The 22,754-nt window shown below is 41.6% G+C and overlaps 1 protein-coding gene across 5 annotated transcripts in view; it reads right to left on the reverse strand.

Moving 5' to 3' along the window:
* The window catches only part of LOC119493198 (rho guanine nucleotide exchange factor 28-like), a 48,434-nt gene that overhangs the window by 2,956 nt on the left and 22,724 nt on the right, over positions 1–22,754 (reverse strand). For 2 of the 5 annotated variants that reach the window (XM_037778343.1, XM_037778346.1), the window contains 28 exons: positions 18,723–18,844; positions 18,157–18,545; positions 17,167–17,341; positions 16,461–16,572; positions 16,152–16,232; positions 15,149–15,191; positions 13,430–13,519; positions 12,603–12,726; positions 11,709–11,853; positions 11,374–11,429; positions 9,554–9,611; positions 8,860–8,986; positions 8,527–8,657; positions 7,839–7,979; positions 7,304–7,554; positions 7,099–7,224; positions 6,880–6,997; positions 5,824–6,078; positions 5,659–5,735; positions 4,595–4,773; positions 4,416–4,513; positions 4,125–4,316; positions 2,578–2,709; positions 2,287–2,420; positions 2,150–2,197; positions 1,935–2,039; positions 1,647–1,811; positions 34–285 (listed from right to left, as the gene is read on the reverse strand). In XM_037778343.1, coding sequence (XP_037634271.1) covers positions 34–285; positions 1,647–1,811; positions 1,935–2,039; positions 2,150–2,197; positions 2,287–2,420; positions 2,578–2,709; positions 4,125–4,316; positions 4,416–4,513; positions 4,595–4,773; positions 5,659–5,735; positions 5,824–6,078; positions 6,880–6,997; positions 7,099–7,224; positions 7,304–7,554; positions 7,839–7,979; positions 8,527–8,657; positions 8,860–8,986; positions 9,554–9,611; positions 11,374–11,429; positions 11,709–11,853; positions 12,603–12,726; positions 13,430–13,519; positions 15,149–15,191; positions 16,152–16,232; positions 16,461–16,572; positions 17,167–17,341; positions 18,157–18,545; positions 18,723–18,844 — 3,926 coding nt within the window. The remainder of the gene's footprint in view (positions 1–33; positions 286–1,646; positions 1,812–1,934; positions 2,040–2,149; positions 2,198–2,286; positions 2,421–2,577; positions 2,710–4,124; positions 4,317–4,415; positions 4,514–4,594; positions 4,774–5,658; positions 5,736–5,823; positions 6,079–6,879; positions 6,998–7,098; positions 7,225–7,303; positions 7,555–7,838; positions 7,980–8,526; positions 8,658–8,859; positions 8,987–9,553; positions 9,612–11,373; positions 11,430–11,708; positions 11,854–12,602; positions 12,727–13,429; positions 13,520–15,148; positions 15,192–16,151; positions 16,233–16,460; positions 16,573–17,166; positions 17,342–18,156; positions 18,546–18,722; positions 18,845–22,754) is intronic. The other 3 variants (XM_037778344.1, XM_037778348.1, XM_037778345.1) reach the window with 3 other exon arrangements.

Here is a 22,754-nt window from a genome sequence, read left to right on the forward strand (position 1 = left end):
CTTGCCGTCTCTCCTGCCCCCTCCCTTTCTTACCTTGTATCCATCCAGTGGTATCGTAACAGGCAGGCTGCTCTGGCGGTTGTGTCTCCAGCTCTGCAGTAGCTTCTGCTGGGCTTCGATCTTCTCCTTCTCCCTCTCCACACTCCTCTGGCCCTCCCTCAGTCGGTCCAGATTTTGCTGATACTCCAGCAGCTGAGCCTCCAGCTCCTCGCGCTCGCAGCGCAGACGCTCGGCCTCCAGGAGGCACTGCTGCTCTCGCTGCTCCAGCACGCTCTCCTGCTCACACTGGAAACACACAGAGGGCACATTCACATGAGGAAGTTCAGGCACCGGTTATCTCTTTAGCTCAGTATCGGTTAGCTCTTTTCCTGTGGTTATAATGATATGATACAGTACCATTACTGCAACTTCACGCTCAAATTGGGTGTTCGATAGTAGTTAAAGGATCAACCTAACCTATCACATTTTAACAGCTTTTAGTGATCTATTCCTTATTTTTGGGTTCATTTTATTATTTGTTTGTGTATTTTTCTTATTCCTGCACTTAGCTAAACACAAGCAAAACTTATATAAGGCACTATATGTCCTAGCTCCTACCTTCATCTCCGTGCTACTAATCTCTTACACCACTGACCATCCATTTCCAACCAAAACCTGTTGGCTTTATCGCTTGCCAAACGTAAAACCAAAGACTGTCCTAGCACCACTTTGGAACAATTTCCCCCCTCGATCTGCTGAGTCTGCTGACTGTTTCCAAACATATCTAAAATCAAAATCAGCACAATAAATTGAGGTCAATAGAAGAAAATGTTGCAGCAATCTAAAACATCACATTTTTGTGTTGTCCACTGATGTTGGCGTCTTCCACTACATCAGATTTACTTCAAACCAAAATACCTTGTTGGCCAAATAATTGCTTTTGATTGATAATCTTCATTGAGATCATCAAATCAACAACAATGTAACCTTTTTGCTGGTTTACGAATGTAAAGAAAATGTTTTCTGTGCGATGCAAACCATCACGCTCTATAAAAAAACGACTCAGTGCATTTTTTTCTTGACATACTTTCTATGGCAATATTAATACATATGATTAATTTTACTAAACAACAAACAATTAATATATGGACTTTACAACATGTATTCATGGACAAAGCTAGAAGAATGTGGGCAAGCTATGTTAACGGGGGATTCAATGGATGTGTTGATGCAACATTGTGGTATTGTTACGCTGTACCTCTACAATGACAAAAAAAATTAGCCTCTCTCAAAATACACCATTTCATACTGAGATTAGATGAGAGGAGACTCCAAATTACTCACAAACAATAACCCTGACAGACAGGAATGCATTGCTGCCAGATGTTGCATTTTATATATAAAAGTATATGTTTTGCAAATGTTTAGAAAGTAGTTAAACAGCAAGCCTTATGTTCAGGGGGAAACTCCCAGGTGTGGTTAAAGGAGAGGAAAAGGAAGTTACAACACTTCACAACAAAATAGCATGTGAACAGCTCTGCACATCACGTACTGATGATATCTCAAGATATCTGATCAGAGAGAGGTGAATTCATAGGTCATAGGTGTTGTTGACAACAGAAAGAGACAGATGAGAGCACAACTCAGAACATCGGCATGAGGCTCACCTGCTGTTTCTCTCTGGCCAGACACTCTTTGTCCCAGCGTTGCTGCTCCTGTTTCAGCTTCACATGGAGTTTCTGCACCTCATCCACCTCTTCTTTCTTCCTCTCTAAACCCTTCTTTTCTACTTCCTCTTTCTTCTTATCGATGCTCCTCTGCTTTTCCTGCTCCTGGATAACAACGGTTAAACACGTTATGTCATTATTTCACTCAATTGTAGTCTAACTTCCTAGAAACACTGATGCACTGGTATGCATATGGTGAAGATATTTATCTTGACATGAATGTCATACCAGACTGTTTTGGAGTGAAGTGAGGGTTCGGAGCTGAGGTCTTTCTCCCTCCTGAAGAAGGAGTTTTTGGACTTCATAGCAGCTGTCCTGGAGGGTCACAGCAGCCTGCCAACACAAGGAGGAGACACCTCCAGTTACTAATCCTGTCCTTTCACAAAGCCAAATATTCACTCATGCATTCAGCTACAGATACTGAAACTTGTGTCTTTCCTTACCTGCAGACTATAGAGAAGCTGAGTCAGACTCTGAACGCTCTCTGCCACCTACAGAAAACTGTGTTATTACAGGGGAACGATAATGCATATTTATTGTATTAACAAACATTGCTCATGGGGAACTACGGTGGATGAACCTTTAATAGTGTCCCTTTGGTGTCTCCTCTTTTCAGTTCGACGGCAGAGCTCCACAACACGCAGTCCATCCCCGTCGGCTCGCTGTCGGATCCAAGAGAGGTGGAGCTCATACTGAGCGTGCTCAGATAATCCGCTGTAGCAACAAGAAAAGAAGAAGTATATGTCACTGCCTGCACATAACAGCCCATGTGGTTCACCTGCATCGGTAAAGGTTGAGTAATGTGTGATAACAATGTCAACTTGAGGACAAACATCACAAAATGACATTCAGAATTATATCTGTGACTCACGCTCAGAGGGAGACTCCTGAATGCTGCTGCCGTGGCTGTTGTAGCTGCAGCACTCGGGTCCTCGGACCGGAGAGCTCTGAGTTTTTACAGTAAGGTCATCACGAGCCTGCAGGATGGTGATCAGGTTCTCCGCTGCAGAAGAAGCAAAACTCATGTCAGTATTCTGTGAGTCTGTTTTCCAAATTCCAACCCACAATGACAATAACACAAACCTAAATAATACAATGTAGTGATATAGTATACTTTTAATAATTTGTTTAATTATTCAGTTGCACTTTTATGTTGTTTCCTACACTATTGTATGTTTCATATTGATATTTGCAGAGTCATTCTATTGAAGTTTGTCACTCTAATGCACAATTTTAATTAAAACAAATGTTCAATATCTATTTGTTATATGCAGTACATTGCAAAGCTGCATCTTGATTAAAAGTCATGCATGCCCCCATAGGAGTTTTCTCTTATTTTAGCTGATTAGTGCTCAGGTTGGGCTGAGCTGTGCAAGGAAATTATATATTACCAAACTCAATATACAGATAAGAATGATAAAGGTGCAAGTTGTACAGCCCCAATCGACCTTTTCATAGCAGACATTTTGACTTTGTTATAGCAGGAAAAGCCTAATAGAATTAACTAATAAAAGTTATGATTGCATCACCTAATTTAAGCGTCACAGGAAACCGTACACAGTGAACACGGACCTGGAAATGGCAAAATGAAATGGGTTGCAGCCACCATTAATGTTTCTAATTATAGCTGCGCTTTATTTGCCATGACATCTACAGGTGCGACAAAACTAACAGGACAGAGAGGGAAATGTCAATAAAGTATGGTCTGCATATGGGAACACAGTCCTGAAAAGAGGTACCGTGGCTAGGGGTGTCACGATATATCGGTATTGACAGTAACCGTGATATTTAAAAATGAGATATTGATATGTGCCAATAATCCAGCACCTCTTAAATCAGTTTATATATACAGTTATGGTTACAGACTCTCTCTCATTACACTCAAATTCTGAGTGTATTTAATTTGCCAAAAAAAGAGACAAAACGCACAATAAACAAAGTTAAAGATGAGCATTATTTTAATTTTTTATTTTTATTTTCTATAGATATCACATTAATATTGTTATTTTGAATTCTTTTGGCCACGATAATCGTGTAGTGAAAATCTGATATCGTGGCAGCCCTAACCGTTGCTATGCACCAGGGGCTTTAAGGAATGGATATCATTTGTTTAAGATATCCTGTATGCATTAGTATAAAAACGGGGTTTCCTTCTCAATAATGCTGCTTAGCGACCCCTAATCAGCAAGGGGGTCAGCTCTGTGTATAAAATACTACAATGTTAGATATATTAAGTGTTTCACACATATTGATTTTATTTAGACTGTCCACCAAAATAGATTTTCTCCCACCCTAAATATGTTTTGTATTTTAAAATCTGTGTTGTTGTGTGTAGGCTTGTGAAATATGTTCTGGACCTGATATATGCAGCGTGACTGCAGAATCATACAGCTTGCACCATTCAGCAGCTTTTCTCACCTTCTCTGAGTGCAGCTGTGAGCAGCGAGGAGGCCTGTCGTGGAGTCTCACTGTCGGCGTCTGGTTGTACCAGCAGATGGCGGTGAGGTACAGCTTCTGGTGAACGGAGGGTTAACTCTGTGAGCTCAGCATAAAGCTGTAACTTCTCCTCCAGGCTGTTGCAGATTTGCTGGTCCTGACCCAACAGTGTCTCTATACAAAACAAACACTAAGATTAGGACTTGTGGTTCTCTCAGAGAATGATGCGATGTTTCACAAAGAAGAACGGATGACAGATAAAAATGTTTTCACCTTGGAACTTGGTGATCTTCTGAACTCTCACTTCTGCCACTCGCCTGGCCTCCTCTGTCTCAGCACTTCGCTCCTCCTCCTCCTCTTCCTCAGGACAACTGTCAGGTAAATCAGTCGGTTAGATAATAAGTAACACACACACATACACACATTAACCACATGCATGTGCACACACACACCTCTCTACAGCTTGTCGTATGTGTCTCATCCACGCATTCCTCTCGTCTCTGGTGGTGGTGTGAACTTCATACATCTCCGGTCCCACTGAGGAGGCGGAGATGAGGAACATCCCTCTCTCCTCATTGGCGACTTCTCTGACAATGAGCTTCTGCAGAGGGATAACAGGAGGCTTCTGGTCCTGAAAAATCAGATGAAACCCATGAAGATGGATTAAAGTAGTGGTTCCCAACCTATTTTCTTAGAAGCCCTCCCTACTTTTATCTAAGAAAAGCTGATCCCCTCGCCCCTCCCTGATTCAGTTGATCTTTTTTAATTAAATCAACTTTCTTCAATGAATAGAACTCGTCAGTTTCGTTAATATAAATGAAGCGATGACGTCTTGACGGACCGAATGCAGATACCTAATATCTTTTTGTAAAGACTTTACATTAATTCACTATAATAGTGTTAGAGCCAAAATAGATTTTTTGTTATTGTGGTTCAATAAATGTAATTTATGGTGTTGTTAGATTGCTGCTAGACCGCCCCGTTAATACAGGTGTGTTCCTCCCTTTGTGTGCGACAAGCGGGAGAGCAAACAGGTTTTTGACCTCAGTGAAATGTTTTTGAAAGGCTAAACGCCAACAAATATGGATTGAAGCAGAATATTTCATTAGCTAAAACATGTTGTGAATCTTCAAAAATGATTACATCTATCTTTTTTCAATAAATGTTGACTTTAGGACTTTACAACGCTCTGGAGTTATTGGAAATGTTTGGATCACACGAGTCCGAAACAATCCTACGCAGCCAACACTGGAATGTAATTCTAGAAGTAATATAATACTAATACTATTAGTGCACAGATATCAGGTTTAAACACAATGTGACCTACTGAGTAGCAAAGAGATATATCTTTTTAAATAGCTTTATATACAGACTTTTGTATAAATTATCCAGTAAGTGTGTTATTATGATTTCAGTTATCCAGACAAGTCCAGACCCCATATTGGGAACCACGGGGTTAAAGGATGGAGAGAAATGGATAAACAGCTGGACAAGATGTCTTCAGGTCCAAGCTTACCACAGCAGCAAATACAAAGCGTTGATCTTTCTCTTGTAGGAAAACCAGAACGTCTGTGAGCAGCAGAGCCAAAGTATCTGAGAACAGAAGAGTAGAAATACATGTAGACTGGTTGTGTGTTAAACTCTAAAGTTCTTATGGCACAGATGATGATCTCATACACACCTTTTAGACGTCCCGTGGCGGTCTTCCAGTAGACCAGCCCTTTATACTGCAGTTCCCTGTTTTTGCTATGCAGGTCCTGTTTGCGAAACACCTTGTCGTTCTTTAGCTTGGCGAAGCTCTTGTTCTCCAGCCGGGCCAGCACTTCCTGCAGCTCCTGACACCTCTCGTTCTTATTCACAGTCAGGTCCACTGTGGCGATGACGTCGCGGATCTGAGCCAGGGCACTAGACAGGTCAGAGTGTTCCTGACTTCCCTCTGTGGAGGTGAAGCGGTAACAGAGAGGTTACACACATTAAAATAATATTTTACCCTCTATAAAACACTGTTTTTACAATTTTCTTTACAGCACTCAAAGGAAAAATAAAAAGTTCAGACGTTTAGTATGGCGTCAGATATATGTCATATGTTGCGAGCATGATAAAACATGCTCACGAGCAAATTATATTATTTCACACATGCAGATATTAACTGCCACTCGCACGATATAAGTCCTTGTGCACCAATTCAACAACTGAGAGTTGTACAGTCCGCTGCGAGCGAGAAACAAAACATAGGGAGAGGCAAAGAATGGCATCTGCTTGCATAGTTCAGGTTCTTTATATATTCCACACAAAGCACAGGTACACAAAGAGAAGTGTTTAGCACACCTCAGCTCTTACACTGCAAATTGTATACAGATTGGCTTTCTTTATCCATCAACTAATTGACAGATCATGGAAAGCAAATATCATAATCAAGCAGGCTATTTAAAAACAGCAACATGAGTGAAATATTTTAGTTAGTATGACACTTTGATGCTGAACACAGGAAATAACCTCTATATTTGTAGTTAATATAGTCTCTAGTACTTTTCATGCAACAGTCTGGCCTGAAACATGCAATGTTGCAGCAAATATTTGGATCATGTTACAAATTTTAGTCTTACATTGTGCTATACAAGAGCATAAAAATGCCCCCTGCCTTGCCCTTTGTGTTGTTGTTTCCACAGAATATGTAACAGACTTAGGAGTAGCATGTGTTTACAGTTTTGTTTGGGACACAGTAGAGCTGACGTACCCTGAGTGTAATGTAATATCCTCTCCAGCAGCACTGGATACTTGGTGATGCGCTGAGTGACCAGCAGGATAAATTCTGGCACCTCTCTCCGTCTGACCAGAGTGTTAAAGCTCTGTTGCTGTGAGCAGAGAGGTTAACATCATAATTAGTACAATCAAGACTTTTTTACTGTAAATCCCTTATTTAAAAAGCACAAGAGGTCTGAAAGCAGAAGCTTACTTTGACAAAGTTTTGCAGTTTTTTGTTTTGCTGCTGCAGCTCTTTGAAGACGTTGACGGCCTCGGTGTGATGGCTGCAGAACTCTCCGTACACCTGCTTCATCTTCTCAGCGTATTCATCTGAGAACTGAGAAAGAGGCCGTAAGAGGGTCAACTACAGACATGTATCTGCGTGTGTTTATGTGCATGAATCCATCTTCACCAACCTGCTGAAGTAGAATGTCTCCTATCTGATGGATGAGGTAATTACGCGGGTTCTCAGGTTGCGTCGCAGCCTGTCGGCGTTCCTGCAGCGCTCCGAAGAGGTTTTTGTGGAAGAGCAGCAGGGGGTCCAGGCAGGGGAAGATCCGGGCCACACAGTCCCAGTCAAGCTGCAGCTCCTCCAGCATGCCTCTCCTGAACACCTCCGACATGACCGTCAGGGTTTGGATGTGGTGCAGCTCTGTCTGCATCAACTCTACACGGGGGCAATGAAGAGTGGATTATGGGATTGCTAATGTTTGGCTGAATCCACGCGGAACAGCAAGTGGCTACAAAATTGCTTCAGTAACTCATTTCAACAGATTTCTCCAAAATATGTGTGTAATAAATCTGAAGTATTGTAGGCTTCCAACTTAGACTTGGAGAGCATGGTGTACACCGTTATGTTTGCCAGTAAGCAGAGCATTTAAAAACCATTTAGATCAATTCCAAATCACCTCACACGCATATAAAATACTGAATTAAGAAGAATTGTCCCACCGTAAATAACATCCTGCCGTTTAATGGTGCGCCTGTCGAGTTGCCTGCAAAACTCCGGCGTGACCGCCAGACTCCACGACTCCACGTCAAGTCCCAGCAGGTCAGCTGACAGGTCGCTCATTAGAGGAGCATCAACGGCATCTGTAGGGACAGAAATGATGAATAATGTCTTTCTTATGAATCACAATCCACTCAACAGTAATTTTCAGCGTTATGTGTGTGTGTGTAGGGCTGCAACGATTATTTTCATTGTCGATTAATTTGTTGATTATTCCCTCAATTAATCGATTAGTGGTTTGATCTATAAAATGTCAGAAAATGGTGAAAAATGTAGATCAATGTTTCCCTAAAGCCCAAGATGACGTCATCAAATGTCTTGTTTTTCCCACAGCCAATAGATATTCAGTTTACTCTCATAGAGGAGTAAAATAAACCAGAGAATATTCACATTTAAGACACTCAAATCAGAGAATTTTTACTTTCTTTCTTAAAAAATTACTCAAACCAAATTAATCAATTATCAAAATTGTTGTGGATTAATCAGCTAATCGATTAATTGTTGCCGCCCTTGTCTCGACTTACTTGACTTAAGCCCATTGCTCCTCTAGGGAACATAGGCCATTGAGAAATGTGTGTGTGTAGGTGTGACAAATTATTATTAAATATGATATAAGCTTGTTTTCCTCACCCTGCGTGGTGATTGGCGGCTCGGCCGATGGGGGAGTCGCTGTGACCGGCGTTCCCTCATCAGACAATGAGCTGTTAGTGCAAGCTGTCACGCTGCACTCACTGTCCACGCCTGCTGCGTCACTCAGCCGTCTGTACAGACACAAAACAAATTAGTTAGATCTTTTTTGAAGACAAAGAGAGTGTTTGCATGGCGGTGGAGGATTGTGAACTAAGGTTTTATTAACTTCAGCATTTTCTAGAAACAAAAGCTAACTGAAATCCAGATTAATTCAATTCATTTTTAATGGATGGATGGATGTATTGAAGTCTAATGATAACACTGCCATCCTACCTGCTGTCTATAGAGATGGAGAGGCTTTTGGAGAGAGGGGCGACTGTTTCTCTCTTCTCTCTGGTCGTCGTTGGAAGTGAAGACGAAGAGGAGAAAATGGAGGCGGGAGAGTTTTCTTTCACAGAGTCTGGACCAGGAAAAAGAGCAGGAAGAGGAATCAGTCACATCTTGGAGGCTTTCTCCTTCCACAAACAACTGCTCCACACGTCATCCTGCTTTGTTTATATCCATGTCGTCACTGAATGTAACAGTAACCGAATAATAAAGCTGTGAGGAAGTCTGCAGTTATCTTTCATTGTTTCACTGGGCATGCAGCTGACAGTTGTGACAATATGCTGTTGTAATCGAAGCTGATTGTGTTTGACCTTGACACTTTTGTCAGACATCAAACACTGAAGACACAGAGCTTCACATTAAGGACTGAAATGACCCTGCCAATGCAAGAGAAACACTCCACTTTGGTGCTCACGCACAAACACACACATAAACACAATCCAGGCCAGATCCCCCACTGAGGTAGATTAAAATTTAACTTTTCTCTACCAGGGAAAGAACAACAGGGAAGACGGGAGAGAGGGGGCAATGGCTTTCTTAATCTGCTACAGCAGAAACAAGGGAGGACAGGTAAAAAACTTAATCAAAGACCAAGGGAGGACACTACGGGAGGGGGGACACACTGTAATATCTGACTCACTGTGTGGGAGAGACAAGGTCTTGCTTTTCATCAGCAATGCATTCCTCTCCTGCGGCTTCTGAGGAAACACATAATCATATCAACATCAACAGCTGTAAATCATAGTCTTTGCCCTTTAAATATTAAGTTGTTGTGGTTGCAACACAATAAATTCAATCAATACCGGATTCAATTTGTGCCTAAACAAAACCATTGAAGAGAACTGTTGTTATACATCTTGTCATACATCATCAGTTTGAGATGTTCAACACATTCCAGGAGTTCCTTTGTCTCCTTTGGAATTTACTCTTCCTGTTGTACCCGCTTCCCGTCAGCCTGCCTCTGCTTCAGTAACTGATTCATTTCTTTTTTTGGCATTTTGCCTTTATGTGACGGCACAACCGAGTGTGACAGGAAACACGCGGAGAGACGGAGGGAATGACCTGCGATAGAAGCTGGATTTGAACTGGGAAATGTTGCTTCCACACAGCACGCGTCTCAGACCACTGGACATGGTTGGTTGACAGTTACAGATGATCTCTAACATTTCCCAACACGGATTTTGAGATCATATGTGAACTTATAGGATTCAGAAAACATTGAGTGGAGAGTTTGATACATGAGAGTGACAGGTTTTGAGTTCAGAAAGTGTTAACTGTGTACTTAAAGGCAACCTGTGGAGTTTTTGTCCACTAGTAGTGTTTCTACGAGTGGGTCCCCGTTTTGTTTGTATCATGCAAACGCACAAGGACACTGGTGCAATTGGGCGAACGTGCAGGTGATGGTTTGATGCTATTTTGCTGACATCGCGCCAAGAAACGTACAAATGCGCTAAAAAAAGGCAGTGAAAAAGAAGACTGCAAGCTAGTAAACATGTACAGTATGTGAACTGGGTAGATCACTCGGAGAGCGCAGACCGTTTCCATAAGTGAAAAATAATGCGTGTATCCGCCCCGTGACTTGGATCCGCTCCAAAATTTAATGGGTTCTTCTTTGGCCCATGCTGCACCCTTACACCAAATCTCATGAAAATCGTGCCAGTAGTTTGTCTATAATCCTGCTGACAAACAAACCAACATACCGAACCAAAAACAAAAGCGTCCTTGGCGGAGGTAAGAATGCAGGATTTTAAATATTTAAAGACTTATGTAAGCAGATGTATAATGAGGATTTGTTAGGTCTTAGTAACACACAAAATGTGTTTTAGTGAGAATCTAAAGAATGTAAACACTCCACAGGGCACCTTCAATTCAAAATACAATACAAGTCTTTGGTCTATTGAGGCAGTAAAGGGTTACTCCAGTTGATGTTTAAAATTGAAGCAGCAGAGGCCAAGATATTCTGGCTTTTAGTCCTTGGTACAGATCAAGCTCCAATAATGCTAGACCCTACATTTCCCATAATGCCATCTATAGCATATTTTTTGTTATAAATGTAGAGTCTTCAAGCTGAGATGCCACAGAAGACACGATTCACCTGTTTTCACAAGCTGAGTAGTGCTCACTATGACAAGTAAACTGACCTATAGACCTTTTCAACCATTCTGTTGCTAGGGCAACAGCTTTGGTCCAAGTCTACTTCCTGTCAGCTAATGCATTAACAAACATTGCAACAGGAAATACAACGGGGCCCATTTAGAATGTTTACGTTGTGAAGTTTGAAAAGGTCTTTATGTTTATAATTGGTGGAGTTCCCCTTTAATGGTTTCTCTCTCAGAGATTGTTTGACACGGAACATTTAAAAAGAAGCTCAAGTATGACTATTTACATTATTGCAAATATCTTAATGACACCACATTGTTGGATCTGAGATGAAATGAAGTGTGTGATGTTGGTGGTTACCTTTCCACAGGCTGCAACAGACTCTCGACAGTTTTTATGGACATTCAGGAAACAGTCTACAGACAAAAACAAATGAAAACCCAGTTAATTTCATCAGTTAACTGATAATAAACAAAATTACCACATCTCTGGATTCAGTGTCCAGATGGCTGTCAAACGGCCCGGCTCCTCACGATCGATGTCGACTTTGCGAGAGCAAGAAAACAGACTTCATGTCTTCTGCTAAACAAAACATCAAGGCAGCACGGGCCGGGCGAAGACATTTACACAAACCCTAAACAGTTCAGCCACCACAGGACATAAAACAACAACAGTACTGACAGTATAATACTTACTGGAGCACTGCACCAGCTCCTTCCCAGAAACAGACTTATCACAGGCCACACAGAGAGCAGGACCAGATGGAGACACGGGAACAAACTGGTGTCCATTAGCGGCTCCTGACTTCTCCTTTCCCTCCTTCACTTCTTTCCCCTTCACCTGAAACGCAAGTCGTAAATATTTAAAACCTACTAATTCAGCTGACATTTACTGCAGTCGATGCCACAATATCATGTAAACCAGCAGAGTAGAAACAACGTGACTCAGAGCAGCAGGCACAAAGAGGCATAGAGCGGTCATCTTCTTGCTGAAACGCACCTGTTAAAGTGGAGTTAGTTGAGATAAAGGGGCCTCTGAGTGAGCTTTTCTGTTTACTTTGTTAAGGTCCATGGGGACGGCTGCTGCTTTATCCTTAGGGGGGCATTAGGGGGATTCCTCTGTGTATGTGTGTGATAGCGCCATGTTTATTTTCTTATCAAACTTTACAAGGAAGTCTAAGAGTGTGTGTTTGTTTTTTTGACCGTTCATGTGCATCGTGTGTTTGTGCATACATGGAAACATGTTCTTGAACACAAGTGTTTATAAGATTTAGATCGTACTATGGAATGTGTTTTGGCTCCTCACGCTGTGTGGTGGGGGGCTACGCATTATGTAAGAGGATATTTTCACTGTGTCCCGTTGCTAAGACCTGAGGAGAGGGAATTTTCTCCCTCGCCAAATAAAGGCACCGCACACAGACAATAGCTCCCCAGCGCAGGAATTCTGACCTGGCCCGTCTGCGAGGTGGTAAACCCTTTTACTGCACTACTCCGGGAGGCCTTTTCCAGCCTTCAACTATAGGGGATTTCTCAATCATGTCTTAAACACATGTAGGAGGAATCATATTTTCCACTGTGTTCTTGTCTCACCTTGGTCTTGTTGCGAGTGCTGGACATCCTGCTCTTCAGGAAGCTGAAGGTCCGGCTCACTTTGTACTTCTCTGACTCGACCTTAGATGGGATTATGTATTTATCCCACTCCTCATCCTCAATCCTGTTTCAGTGTGAACATTTCAGTCAGTAGCCATCACAACTCCTACCATCATTTTTGGCCTGTGGAAGACTGCAGCATTCCAGCCCAACATGCACACTCTTTATAAAACAAATCATTATTATTTTTTTAATTTATTGGATAATCAGGTACATCGGTGTCATGCTGGAATGAAAGAATGTCCAGACAGTCTTCCAGGACCCCCGGTCTACAGACTATTACTCTTAACAACATGCTTGGCATGCTTGGAAGTCACTATGGACTCTAGAGGGTACTATTTATAGTATGACCTTGGCAAGATGCAATTAACGATGTGTCAACTATTTACAGCAGCATATGCGAGTTGCATGACACATTCCAGGTGAAAGGCAACAAAATGTAAAGAAGAGAAACATGCAATGTCACATCAAACATATACTGTGACCCGACATAAAAAGTGTTAATATAATCTGCTTCTGAGGATTCACATGTGAGCAAATACAGGGTTGTGTCTAGAAAGTAACCCCCAAGTTGCAAATCTATCGCGAGATGGTTGAGGTTAGGATAGGTCGTCGGGTGGCAAGTCTCGCTTGAGTTGGGGGTTACCTTCCAGACACGACCTGCAGCTGCAAAGAATCCATGTGGTTAATGGGATGGTTTTACGGCGGTGTTAGAATGAGTTAAGCCACACATGCATGGCTGCGAGGCCGTTTTGGTGGAAACATACTCTTTGAGGAACTCTGTGAGGGTGAGGTGTTGGAGCGATGCGCTGCTCTCCTCCTCTGCTGACTGGGCCCGCTTACGGAAACCCAAAATCCTGCGTGGATATAACACACCTCAGACCAGGTTGCTGCGTTTCGGCTCGTTACGAGACTCACAATGTTAATGATATGTGTGGCATCTAAGATTAGAGTCTGCAAATCATTTCTGGGCCTTATAAAACGTGTATGGAAATGTAAGATGACCACTTGTGGAGAGTGGATAATTGTGCTACTGATTTAGTAAATCATATAATGATTTAGCCAATACTTGAGGATAACTTTGGTATTTTTCAACCTGGACCCTATTTTCCCATGTTTTGTGTCTAACTGAGTAACAGGGACAACGATTTCTGAAGTTGGTTCATCATCGAGGGAGAACGTTCCAGACGGAAGCTGCTATGGGCTGCAATGTAATCCTATTGGGGCAAGCTGGCCCTGTCTTTAACGTCCCCTAAAAGTGCTTGTTTTTGCCATGACAAGCTCTGATTGTTATTATAAGTGTCTGACATTATGGAAAGAGTCTCGCTCAAGGAGAAGTCTCGTTCTGAAATCTGGTGAGGTGACGTGTTGCCAGAAGATAATGGTGGAATAGTGGAATACGACCACGGTGGAAACGCGAGTGATTGTTGTGTTGGAGTACAGAAAGCGTAGCTTAGTGTTACCTAAAAGATTTTCATTGTCATGGCTGAATATTTACATGATTTCAACAATGTATGTGAGGACTTTGAATTCGATTGCCGCCCGTATTTATTTGAGCCAGAGTATACGGATATTCAGAACGAGACTTCCTTAGACTTGGACACAATTACAAACAGACCGGATCAAGCGAAATGTAAGAAAAACGTTTTATCTAACGTCTTTTAATTCATTAAAATGATTGTCCTTATTCGTCATATAGACACAAAAACATGGGAAAATAGGGTTCAGGTTGAAAAATACCAAAGTTACCCTTTAAGGCAGAGGCAATATCCACATAGTGTTAACACTGGATGGAAACTGACATTATGAAGGACATAAATGGTTAGTGAGCCTGATAAGGCTGGTGTTGTGATTATTGCAGTATTAATTTGATCTATTCTAATGCAATAATCCAATGATGTAAGATGATAATCAAATTGCCTAATGTGATCTTCTAAAATGTTTCCTCTGTTAGCAATGCATGGTTATTATCATCAGACAAAATGTATTAGCGCGTGATACATTTATGAGGCGGTGAGGTGAAATAAACTATAAAATGAACATGGATTGTGGGATTTATGAAATGAAAACAAAATAAGCAAAATGTGTCACATGGTAGGATTGTAAAGCAAATGTTAATTTCAGTACCAAAATACATATTACAATATGTTTATACTACAAATTCAGTGTCATTGATGTGTTAATCTAGATGTGTCTGAGGTCTGGAGTCGGGGGGAGTTTTGCTGTTTACTCATGGTTATTTTGAGGTTGCAATCAGAGCGTATTCTGGTCTCTGCCTTGCAACAGGAAGCATGTCACATCCTGCACACTCAGACCCCAACCACAGGTTTAATACTGGAGATACACATAAAAACGCACACATACTGTACGTAGGCACATTTAAGCCAATCTCTAACCACTGGTCAACACTGGTCTGCCTAAAAAGGGAGGAACATCTGAGGCTGAGCAGTGAGTGGATCGTTCATGATATGACACACTGGTTTTACCTCTTTTCTCTGGCAGTCTCAGTCAGGCTGAATGCTCTCTGCTCTGTAAAGTAGAGCAACAAGGACAGGCAAATGAATGAGCCAGAAATACACGACACAAAGACATTATTACAGATTCTAAGTGAATCACACAAGGGCGTTAAAAACCACCATCCCCAATCAGAATTCAGAAGCAAATACAAGAATCCCTGAAACACTCTGGATCCAGCAAACCCCTACAGAGAGAAACCAAACACAGCACAAGAGTTTGCCTTGAAAAACCAGATGACACCAAAGATGGAAAAACCAAGAGGGAAACTAAATATGCACCAAAATGGAAGCAGAAAAGAAACCCTCGGGGTAGAAACAACTCCTCCTTCAGATGATTTATAAGACTTACGTGCTGTAGAGAGTATTTTTCCAAAGTCTCAGGATATTAAAAAAGGCACAGTCTTAAAGATTCAGACTTCTACTTGTCAGTCATCGTATAAATTACAGGAGTCTGGATGACTGAAAAAATGCGACATCAAGCTTTGGAGAAAGTCTGCTCTTGATTTTTTAGCAATTCAAAATAATAATGAATGTTTTTCTCTGAGACAGTGGTTTGCGCATTGCACAATGTGAGTGCCGCACTCACCACCAAAAATCAAAATCTTACCACAGATAAAAGGGCTGCACAATTTGGGCCACAATGAGAAACATCGTTGTTTTGCAAAATTGTGTGAAATCAAATCGGGGGAAATCATTTTACAGCAGAAATGTGCAGCAAGGTTATTGGGTTTCTCCCTGAAAACAAAGCTAATTCAATCTCCGAACTTACTCCAGTTTTTCCATCTTGTATAAAGGGTCAGGACTGGGTCAAGAAAAGTTTAAATATACCAGATATGCCTGTTAATTGTGCAGCCCTTGATAATCACCAGTTTATCCCACGGTTCACCAGAAAGAGAGGAAAGACACACTGGAGTGTATTCACCGGCCGACCAGCAGCGCCTAATTTGCCGTTTGAAGCTGTTCTTGTACTTACTAACTTGGTTGAGACGAGAGAGGGATTTAGAGAGAGATAAAGCTTGAAGTAGAGAACGACCGCTGCTGCTGAATGCACCATCTAGACGGGACAAAGCACGGCCTTAATGCTGCGCACTCGCACGCGAGTAGTGGCGCTGTATCAAAGCAGAGCTGACGCTAAACACACATATACTTTATAGAGGTTATTCAGTTGATTTATGACACCTGCCTGGTCCTCCCCCCCGTTAGACATGTGGCACATGTGTCCATTCAGCTGGTTCCTGGGAACAGAAAGGTCACAGGGGCGAAGAGGTCAAAGTTCACTCACCTTCTGCCAGGTCAGTGATGGTGGCGTCTCGGTTTAGCAGCGGCCGCGACGGCTTCGCCTTGGGGGAGGAGTAGGAATAAGAGCGCAGGCGAACCTCGGCTTCCTCTGGGTTCTGGGTGAGGAAGCGGATCAGAAGGAACAGAGTAAGCAGAAGTTCAACAGGTTCAATTCTGTGAACAGGAAACTCAATTTATCTGATTTTTTGTTCACATTATTGAGCTGTTGACAGTCTGGGCTGATCAATTGATGATTGTCTGTAAAGCAGACTGTGTCTGTTGTAATGTGCTTTACTTTGCAATACATGTTTTGAGTTTTTGGTGATTTATTGTGCTTGTAATGCATTTTTACTATAGGTCCTGCTGCAAAGCAAAATGTTAATTGATAATTGAATGAAAGAATGTGGAAACAGACTCTACACAGGTGGCCTGCTTATCTGTCAGCTGTCAAAAATCAGGTCAAACTCACGCAATTTAATGAGTTTATAGAAGTAGGCAATCAGTAAGACTAAACAAAAACTCTTGAATCTCTTGCCTAGAGGGCAATATAATCACTAAGACAGTGTTTTAATTAGTTGTTTGGAATAAAGAAGTGAGAGGACCAGGAGGGGAAGTTTTGCAGGCGTTCTGTCTCAGGCCACATGGGATTCCACACACATGGAGAAAAACACTGTTGTTGGATGTTTAATACATGTTTAATGAGGGTGTACCTTGGTGGACGTGGACGTGCTGTCAGAGTGTGTGCGGTTAAAGTCTGGTGACGCGTCGAAAGAGTCCCTCTCCTCTCCTGAGCTGGATCGCAGGATGGACCGCTTCTTTACAGACGAGCACGGGTAGGAATGTCCCAGTATGTCGTCTTCTCCGCTGTCACACTCCAGACTAGGACTGTTTACACACATACACACACACACACACACACACACACACAAGCACAGACGCAAACACACAAAATTCAGTGAAAGCTTGATACTTCAGTCTACATGATTATATTAAGCTGGGAACATACTGACTGTCTAGGCATCACATATTACAGTTGTAGACAAACACACTGTGTTCAGATTGTCATTAAGACATTCACATTTGTTCAGATAGAATCAACCCAGTCTGATATGATCATGATGCCTCCAATTGGTCCACACCTCATCAGATTTAAATCCTAAACTCAGGAACACTACAAGATAATGTGCTGACTCTGTGCCCATGATGACCTCCACCATTTTGGACAGATAAGTGCAGATGATCTTCAATCTTCATCAATCTATAATCAGGCTTTAAACTGCTTATCATTTTGCTATACAGCTTCACTGCTCACAGAGGAGATCTTGCAGCAGTGAGGAAACTGGAAGGAATGTTCTGCAACTTCAACACACAAACAGCTCAATTGTGTCCAGGCTTCCTGTCACTTTCCGCACCTTCACTGACTACAATCGCTGCACAAAATGTCAAGAAATGTGTTTGCTGAAATTCCAAACAGATGATACTTGGTTGTCTTAGCATGCATTAGTCACAGGAAGTTCACAGCAAGTTTCTAAATTGGTGCACTGATTTCATTATTACAATGTTATAATGCCATAATGCAGCGTGTTTGTTCTCTCACTCAACCAGTTGTGACGCAGCCACATTACAAGTTAAATATAATAGTTCACACTAAGAGTGCCTTTGATTTTTTTATTCAACAATTAACAGCAGTAGCGTCCTACCTCAGGCCGCGGCTCGCCTCAGTCACGCTGCATCCTCTGCGGTTAAAAGCAGGAGAAACTGGCAGACACGGCTGCATCTGACGCCTCTGTGCTCCCTCGAACAAACGGAAGGCGGAAGCCAGGGGGGAGGAAGGAAAAGACGGGGAGGAAGCAAAGGGAGAGGGGGGAGAGATGCGAGGGGATGGCTCCTTGTGGTTCTCCAGGCCGGGGCCTTGGATTCCCCTCTCCCCATTGTGGGGTGAGGATGGGTGCCGGTTCTGGGAACAGCTCCCTAAGTCGGGGGGAGTCATGCAGAAGGAGTCCCAGCATGGGCTGCCAAGATGGGGCGCAGGACTCACCTCCTCTTCCTCCTCCCCTGGAGAGCGATATTTAATGTCAGCGTCATCTACCTGGAACAGAAAGGTGAGAAAGTGAAGGAACCGTCCAACAGGCTGATTTGTAGCTCCTGTAATGGAACATCATATGAGCCAAGTCTGTTTTTGAGTTAAAGTTATAAACTATATAACCGGTGTACATATTTGTACTTACGCTACTTAAAAAGAACCACTCATTTCAGGCCAACTCACCTGGTCCACCAGCATGGCGTTAGCGTACACTCTGTCTCTGCCGTGTATCATCGCTGACAGTCTGGCAGCTGCAGCCAGAGTCGGGGACGCGGCCTGGCTCTCCCTTATGGACTGACTTTTCTCTACAGAAAGGGAGGGAGACACACAAAAAGAGAGAGAGAGAGGGGATTTTTCAATGTTATATTGGGTTTCCACAGCAACACCAAATAACTTCTCACAAACACGGGAAGTGACATAGACATCCTGGGCAGTTGCACGACATTGTTCAGGACCAAGAGTCCCTTATGAGTGTGCATGTCTGTCTGTCTGAGCGGCTCTTTGCACACACACACATGTGAATGAATGGGTGTGCATGGAGTTGTGAGCGGGCATCTGTAGGCATGTTTCTTCCCCACCCTGCCTGCGATACAGTGGGCGAGTGGAAATAACTCCCAGTGAGCACACAGTGGCATTGAGAGGAACCTTTTCAACACAGTAGAGTCACTGTGAGCAGGTTCTGCTGTTAAACAGGGGGAAACACTCCTACTCTCTAAACACACACACACACACAACCCCCTTCTGGGATGTTGCTCCATACAAAACACAGCTTCTCCACAACACACTTTCTTTGAAAGTTTTTCAGGTTAGAAAACAAGCTACAGGTATGCACAAACACAAAGAGGCAGAGCGTTACAGCCACAGCAGTCACTACAACAAACCTTTGATGAGACATTTATCCAACACAGTATCGTTTAAGCTTATTTGCACAATATAATGAAATATGACTTCACAAAATAAACCGTGAAACAATTGTGGATGTGAGATTAAAAACATGGGTTTACGCTAAAACACAATTTACTAAAAATCCAACTCAATAACATGTAAAGCGTGAATAAATACTTTAAAATGAACACAATATTCCATACATATGGTATATACAGTATATGGTGCACACACTGTATATACTGCATGTTGGTGTACTATTACAGTATACTGTATGTATAGGTACATATTAGAGCTGCAGCCATTCATTGATTAATTGTCAACTATTAAATGAATCACAAACTATTCTGATAATCGATTAATCGGTTTGAGTAATTTTTAAGAAAAAACAGTAAAAATTCTCTGATTCCAGCTTCTTAAACGGGAATATTTTTGGTTTCTTTATTCCTCTTGGGCTTTGGGAAACACTGGTTGAATATTTTTCACCATTTTCTGACGTATTATAGACCAAACACTAATTGATTAATCGAGAAAATAGATTGATGATGCACTACCCTGAATAAAAAGGAAAGGTTCAACTGAATATGAGCTTCAAACTGGCAGGAAAAACTCTTGAAAATGAAGGTTTGGGATCATGATGATATGATGATATGATCACAGGATCACGAGATATGATCAAAAGCTCCAGAATAGCACAGTTGTTTTCCAGATCAAAACTGTAAAGCTAACAAGGATGAAAAGTTATTTAAATGCTCAGTAAAAGTGCAAATTTGAACATTTATATACCAATGACTACTGGGCAAGCTCCATCTGCTGATGAAGTTATATGTTATATGTTCGAAATCTCCAAAGCAGCTACTCAATGGGGTGAGATTGTTTTTTTAATTGCTGTTTTATTGATTTCATTTCAATTTTATTTCTTTATTTCAATATTATTTTACTTTTTTTCCTGTTTCGTTTTTACTTTTTTCATTATTTATTTTTTTCCCCTTGTTTTTATCTCTGTTATTACTTTCTTTATTTCTTAATTGTTTTCTAATTTATAATCAATTTTACTTTTTCACCATAAAACATATAAACATTGTAGGAATGATATAAGTATGAACAACATCATATGTAAGCAAATGCACATTTATGTTAAATCCTGCACTCACAGTATTAAAAAAAGAAAATAAACTTTGAAACTCAAAAGCTAAAACTCAAAGTTATGTGAAGTTCCAGGTGTACAGTAGTTCCCACTGCATGTTACAGCACAGTACATACCATTGTTTGAGTTTTCTGTCTAACTTTATCCGATCAGCACCACACTCACTGCGTGGCCTGCATGTTACATCTGAAACCTGTATGGTTACTTGTGAAAGGCTGATTTTGAATGTTGTCAAAATCACTTCAATCAAACGTGAACCAGCATTCTGGTCAACTGACTTTTTCCTCCTAACTGTTAACGTACTGCTACTAGTCTACCATCAGTGGAGAAATGTGCCTCTGTCTCCTTAATGATGAATTCCTCGCTGTATGATTGCTGAGCATTCATACAAAAAGACACAATCTAGTCTAGAAGGAAGGCCTTTCTCTTTGATTCTGAGGAACTGACACCAACTTTAAATAGCTTACGACGGATCTTTTAAACGGATGTGGTCGGTCATGAACAGGACTAAGAAAACTACATCACCAAATTACCCCCCAACTACTCATAAATCTACGACTCCTCCTTAGTGCTCCAGTGGAGCTTCTAAGAAAGCACACAGAAATAGATTGTGGTTCAATTCAGCGGCTCACAGGTATGACAGCATTACGCATCAGAAACGCAGCAAAGCTAGAGGTGTGTGAATTTATTTATTTATTTTTATTTATTTATTATTTCTTAAGTATTATTGTTATTTTAATCTATTATAATATTAATGTTATTATTATTATTATTTTAAGTATTATTATTATTTTAATTTATTATCATTTTAATGTTATTATATTTATTATTATTATTTCTTTCTTTTTCTCTTCCCTTGTTTTTGTATCCTTTTTTTCAATTTACAGTTATTACTTATTATTATATGTACATATTATTTTATTCGTAATGGTTTAGGTAGTTGTAGTCATTTTTCTTAAGGAAACAATAAAAAGCATGAGTCAAAAATAAAAGAGAAATGCAGCAAAGAATAGGAGTTTTCACAATCTGCAAATCATTCACTGGAACTTCTAACCACATTAGCGACCGGTAGTGGCCGTGGCAGCACTCCTCACTCTAACCAGAAGAGGCAGCCTCATTAGCTCAGTTATATTATTATGTTCCTAATGACAGTCTCACCTTACGCCGGCCAAGCCATGCCTGAAACAATGCCAGTGGTGCAGAAACATGTCTCTGGCACCGCTGTTTCCAGCTAAACTCATCAAGCAGATATCAAACCGAGACAAATCCATCGTTTATCCATAGTTTCCGAGCTGCCAGCACCGCAGAGTCGGAGAAGAGGAGTTCAGTATTTGTGGCAGAAAGTAAATCAGACCAACAATTGGCTGTGTTTCCTGGAGGCGGTGAGTCCAATAAATCTCAGAGGCAACAGGGAGTCAAGCAGACATTGATGAGCACACCAGATGAGTCCAGTTCCTTCCACAACAAATGTAAAGATATATGAACCACTGCATACAGAGCCCTCTCAGCAACAATCCTAAAGTCATGAAGCATCTCTCAAACTGCATCCCAGATCCTAAATGTACTGTAAGGCCTGTTCTTCTGTTCTTAAACGTCTGGATCCTCTTAGTTCCACATGAAAACATTATATGAACCTTAATCCAGATACATAATACCTGCACAAAGTCACGTTAGACCCTCTATTATGTACCGTAGGATTAGTTTTACTCCAACATCAAATCCAGAGATGGGGTCAGATTCTGGATGTGGGTCAAACCGTTGTTTGAAAGCAGACACCGTTTCATATGAGCCCACTTAAGGAACTTGACAGACAGGACTAATAGTTAAGGTTCTGGGCCAAGTCCAAAGCCACAGTTGGCTGCCACGGGCCCGATCATTCACACACCTCTGACCCATAAACACCGCCTCGGTGAACATTACTGTCAGGCGCTGCGATCTGTGTTTAACATTAGTTAACTGGGGGAATAACAGAGGACCAGGGAGTTCATATTTCTAACAAGTTAGAGCCGCACAAAATCAATCTTTCTGCCGGAGAAGCTGTCTTTATCGCTGAGTCGCAGATTGCTGTCTGCAGGTTGAGGGTTTTAAGGAATGCAGAGCAGTGCGTGGGGCTATTTCTATAGGATTTGGAGTGATGTGATATTCAGAGCATGTCCCAGAGAGAGAGCCAACCCTATACAGTA

Source organism: Sebastes umbrosus, chromosome 8, assembly GCF_015220745.1.
Source record: "Sebastes umbrosus isolate fSebUmb1 chromosome 8, fSebUmb1.pri, whole genome shotgun sequence".
Taxonomy (NCBI): Eukaryota; Metazoa; Chordata; class Actinopteri; order Perciformes; family Sebastidae; genus Sebastes; species Sebastes umbrosus.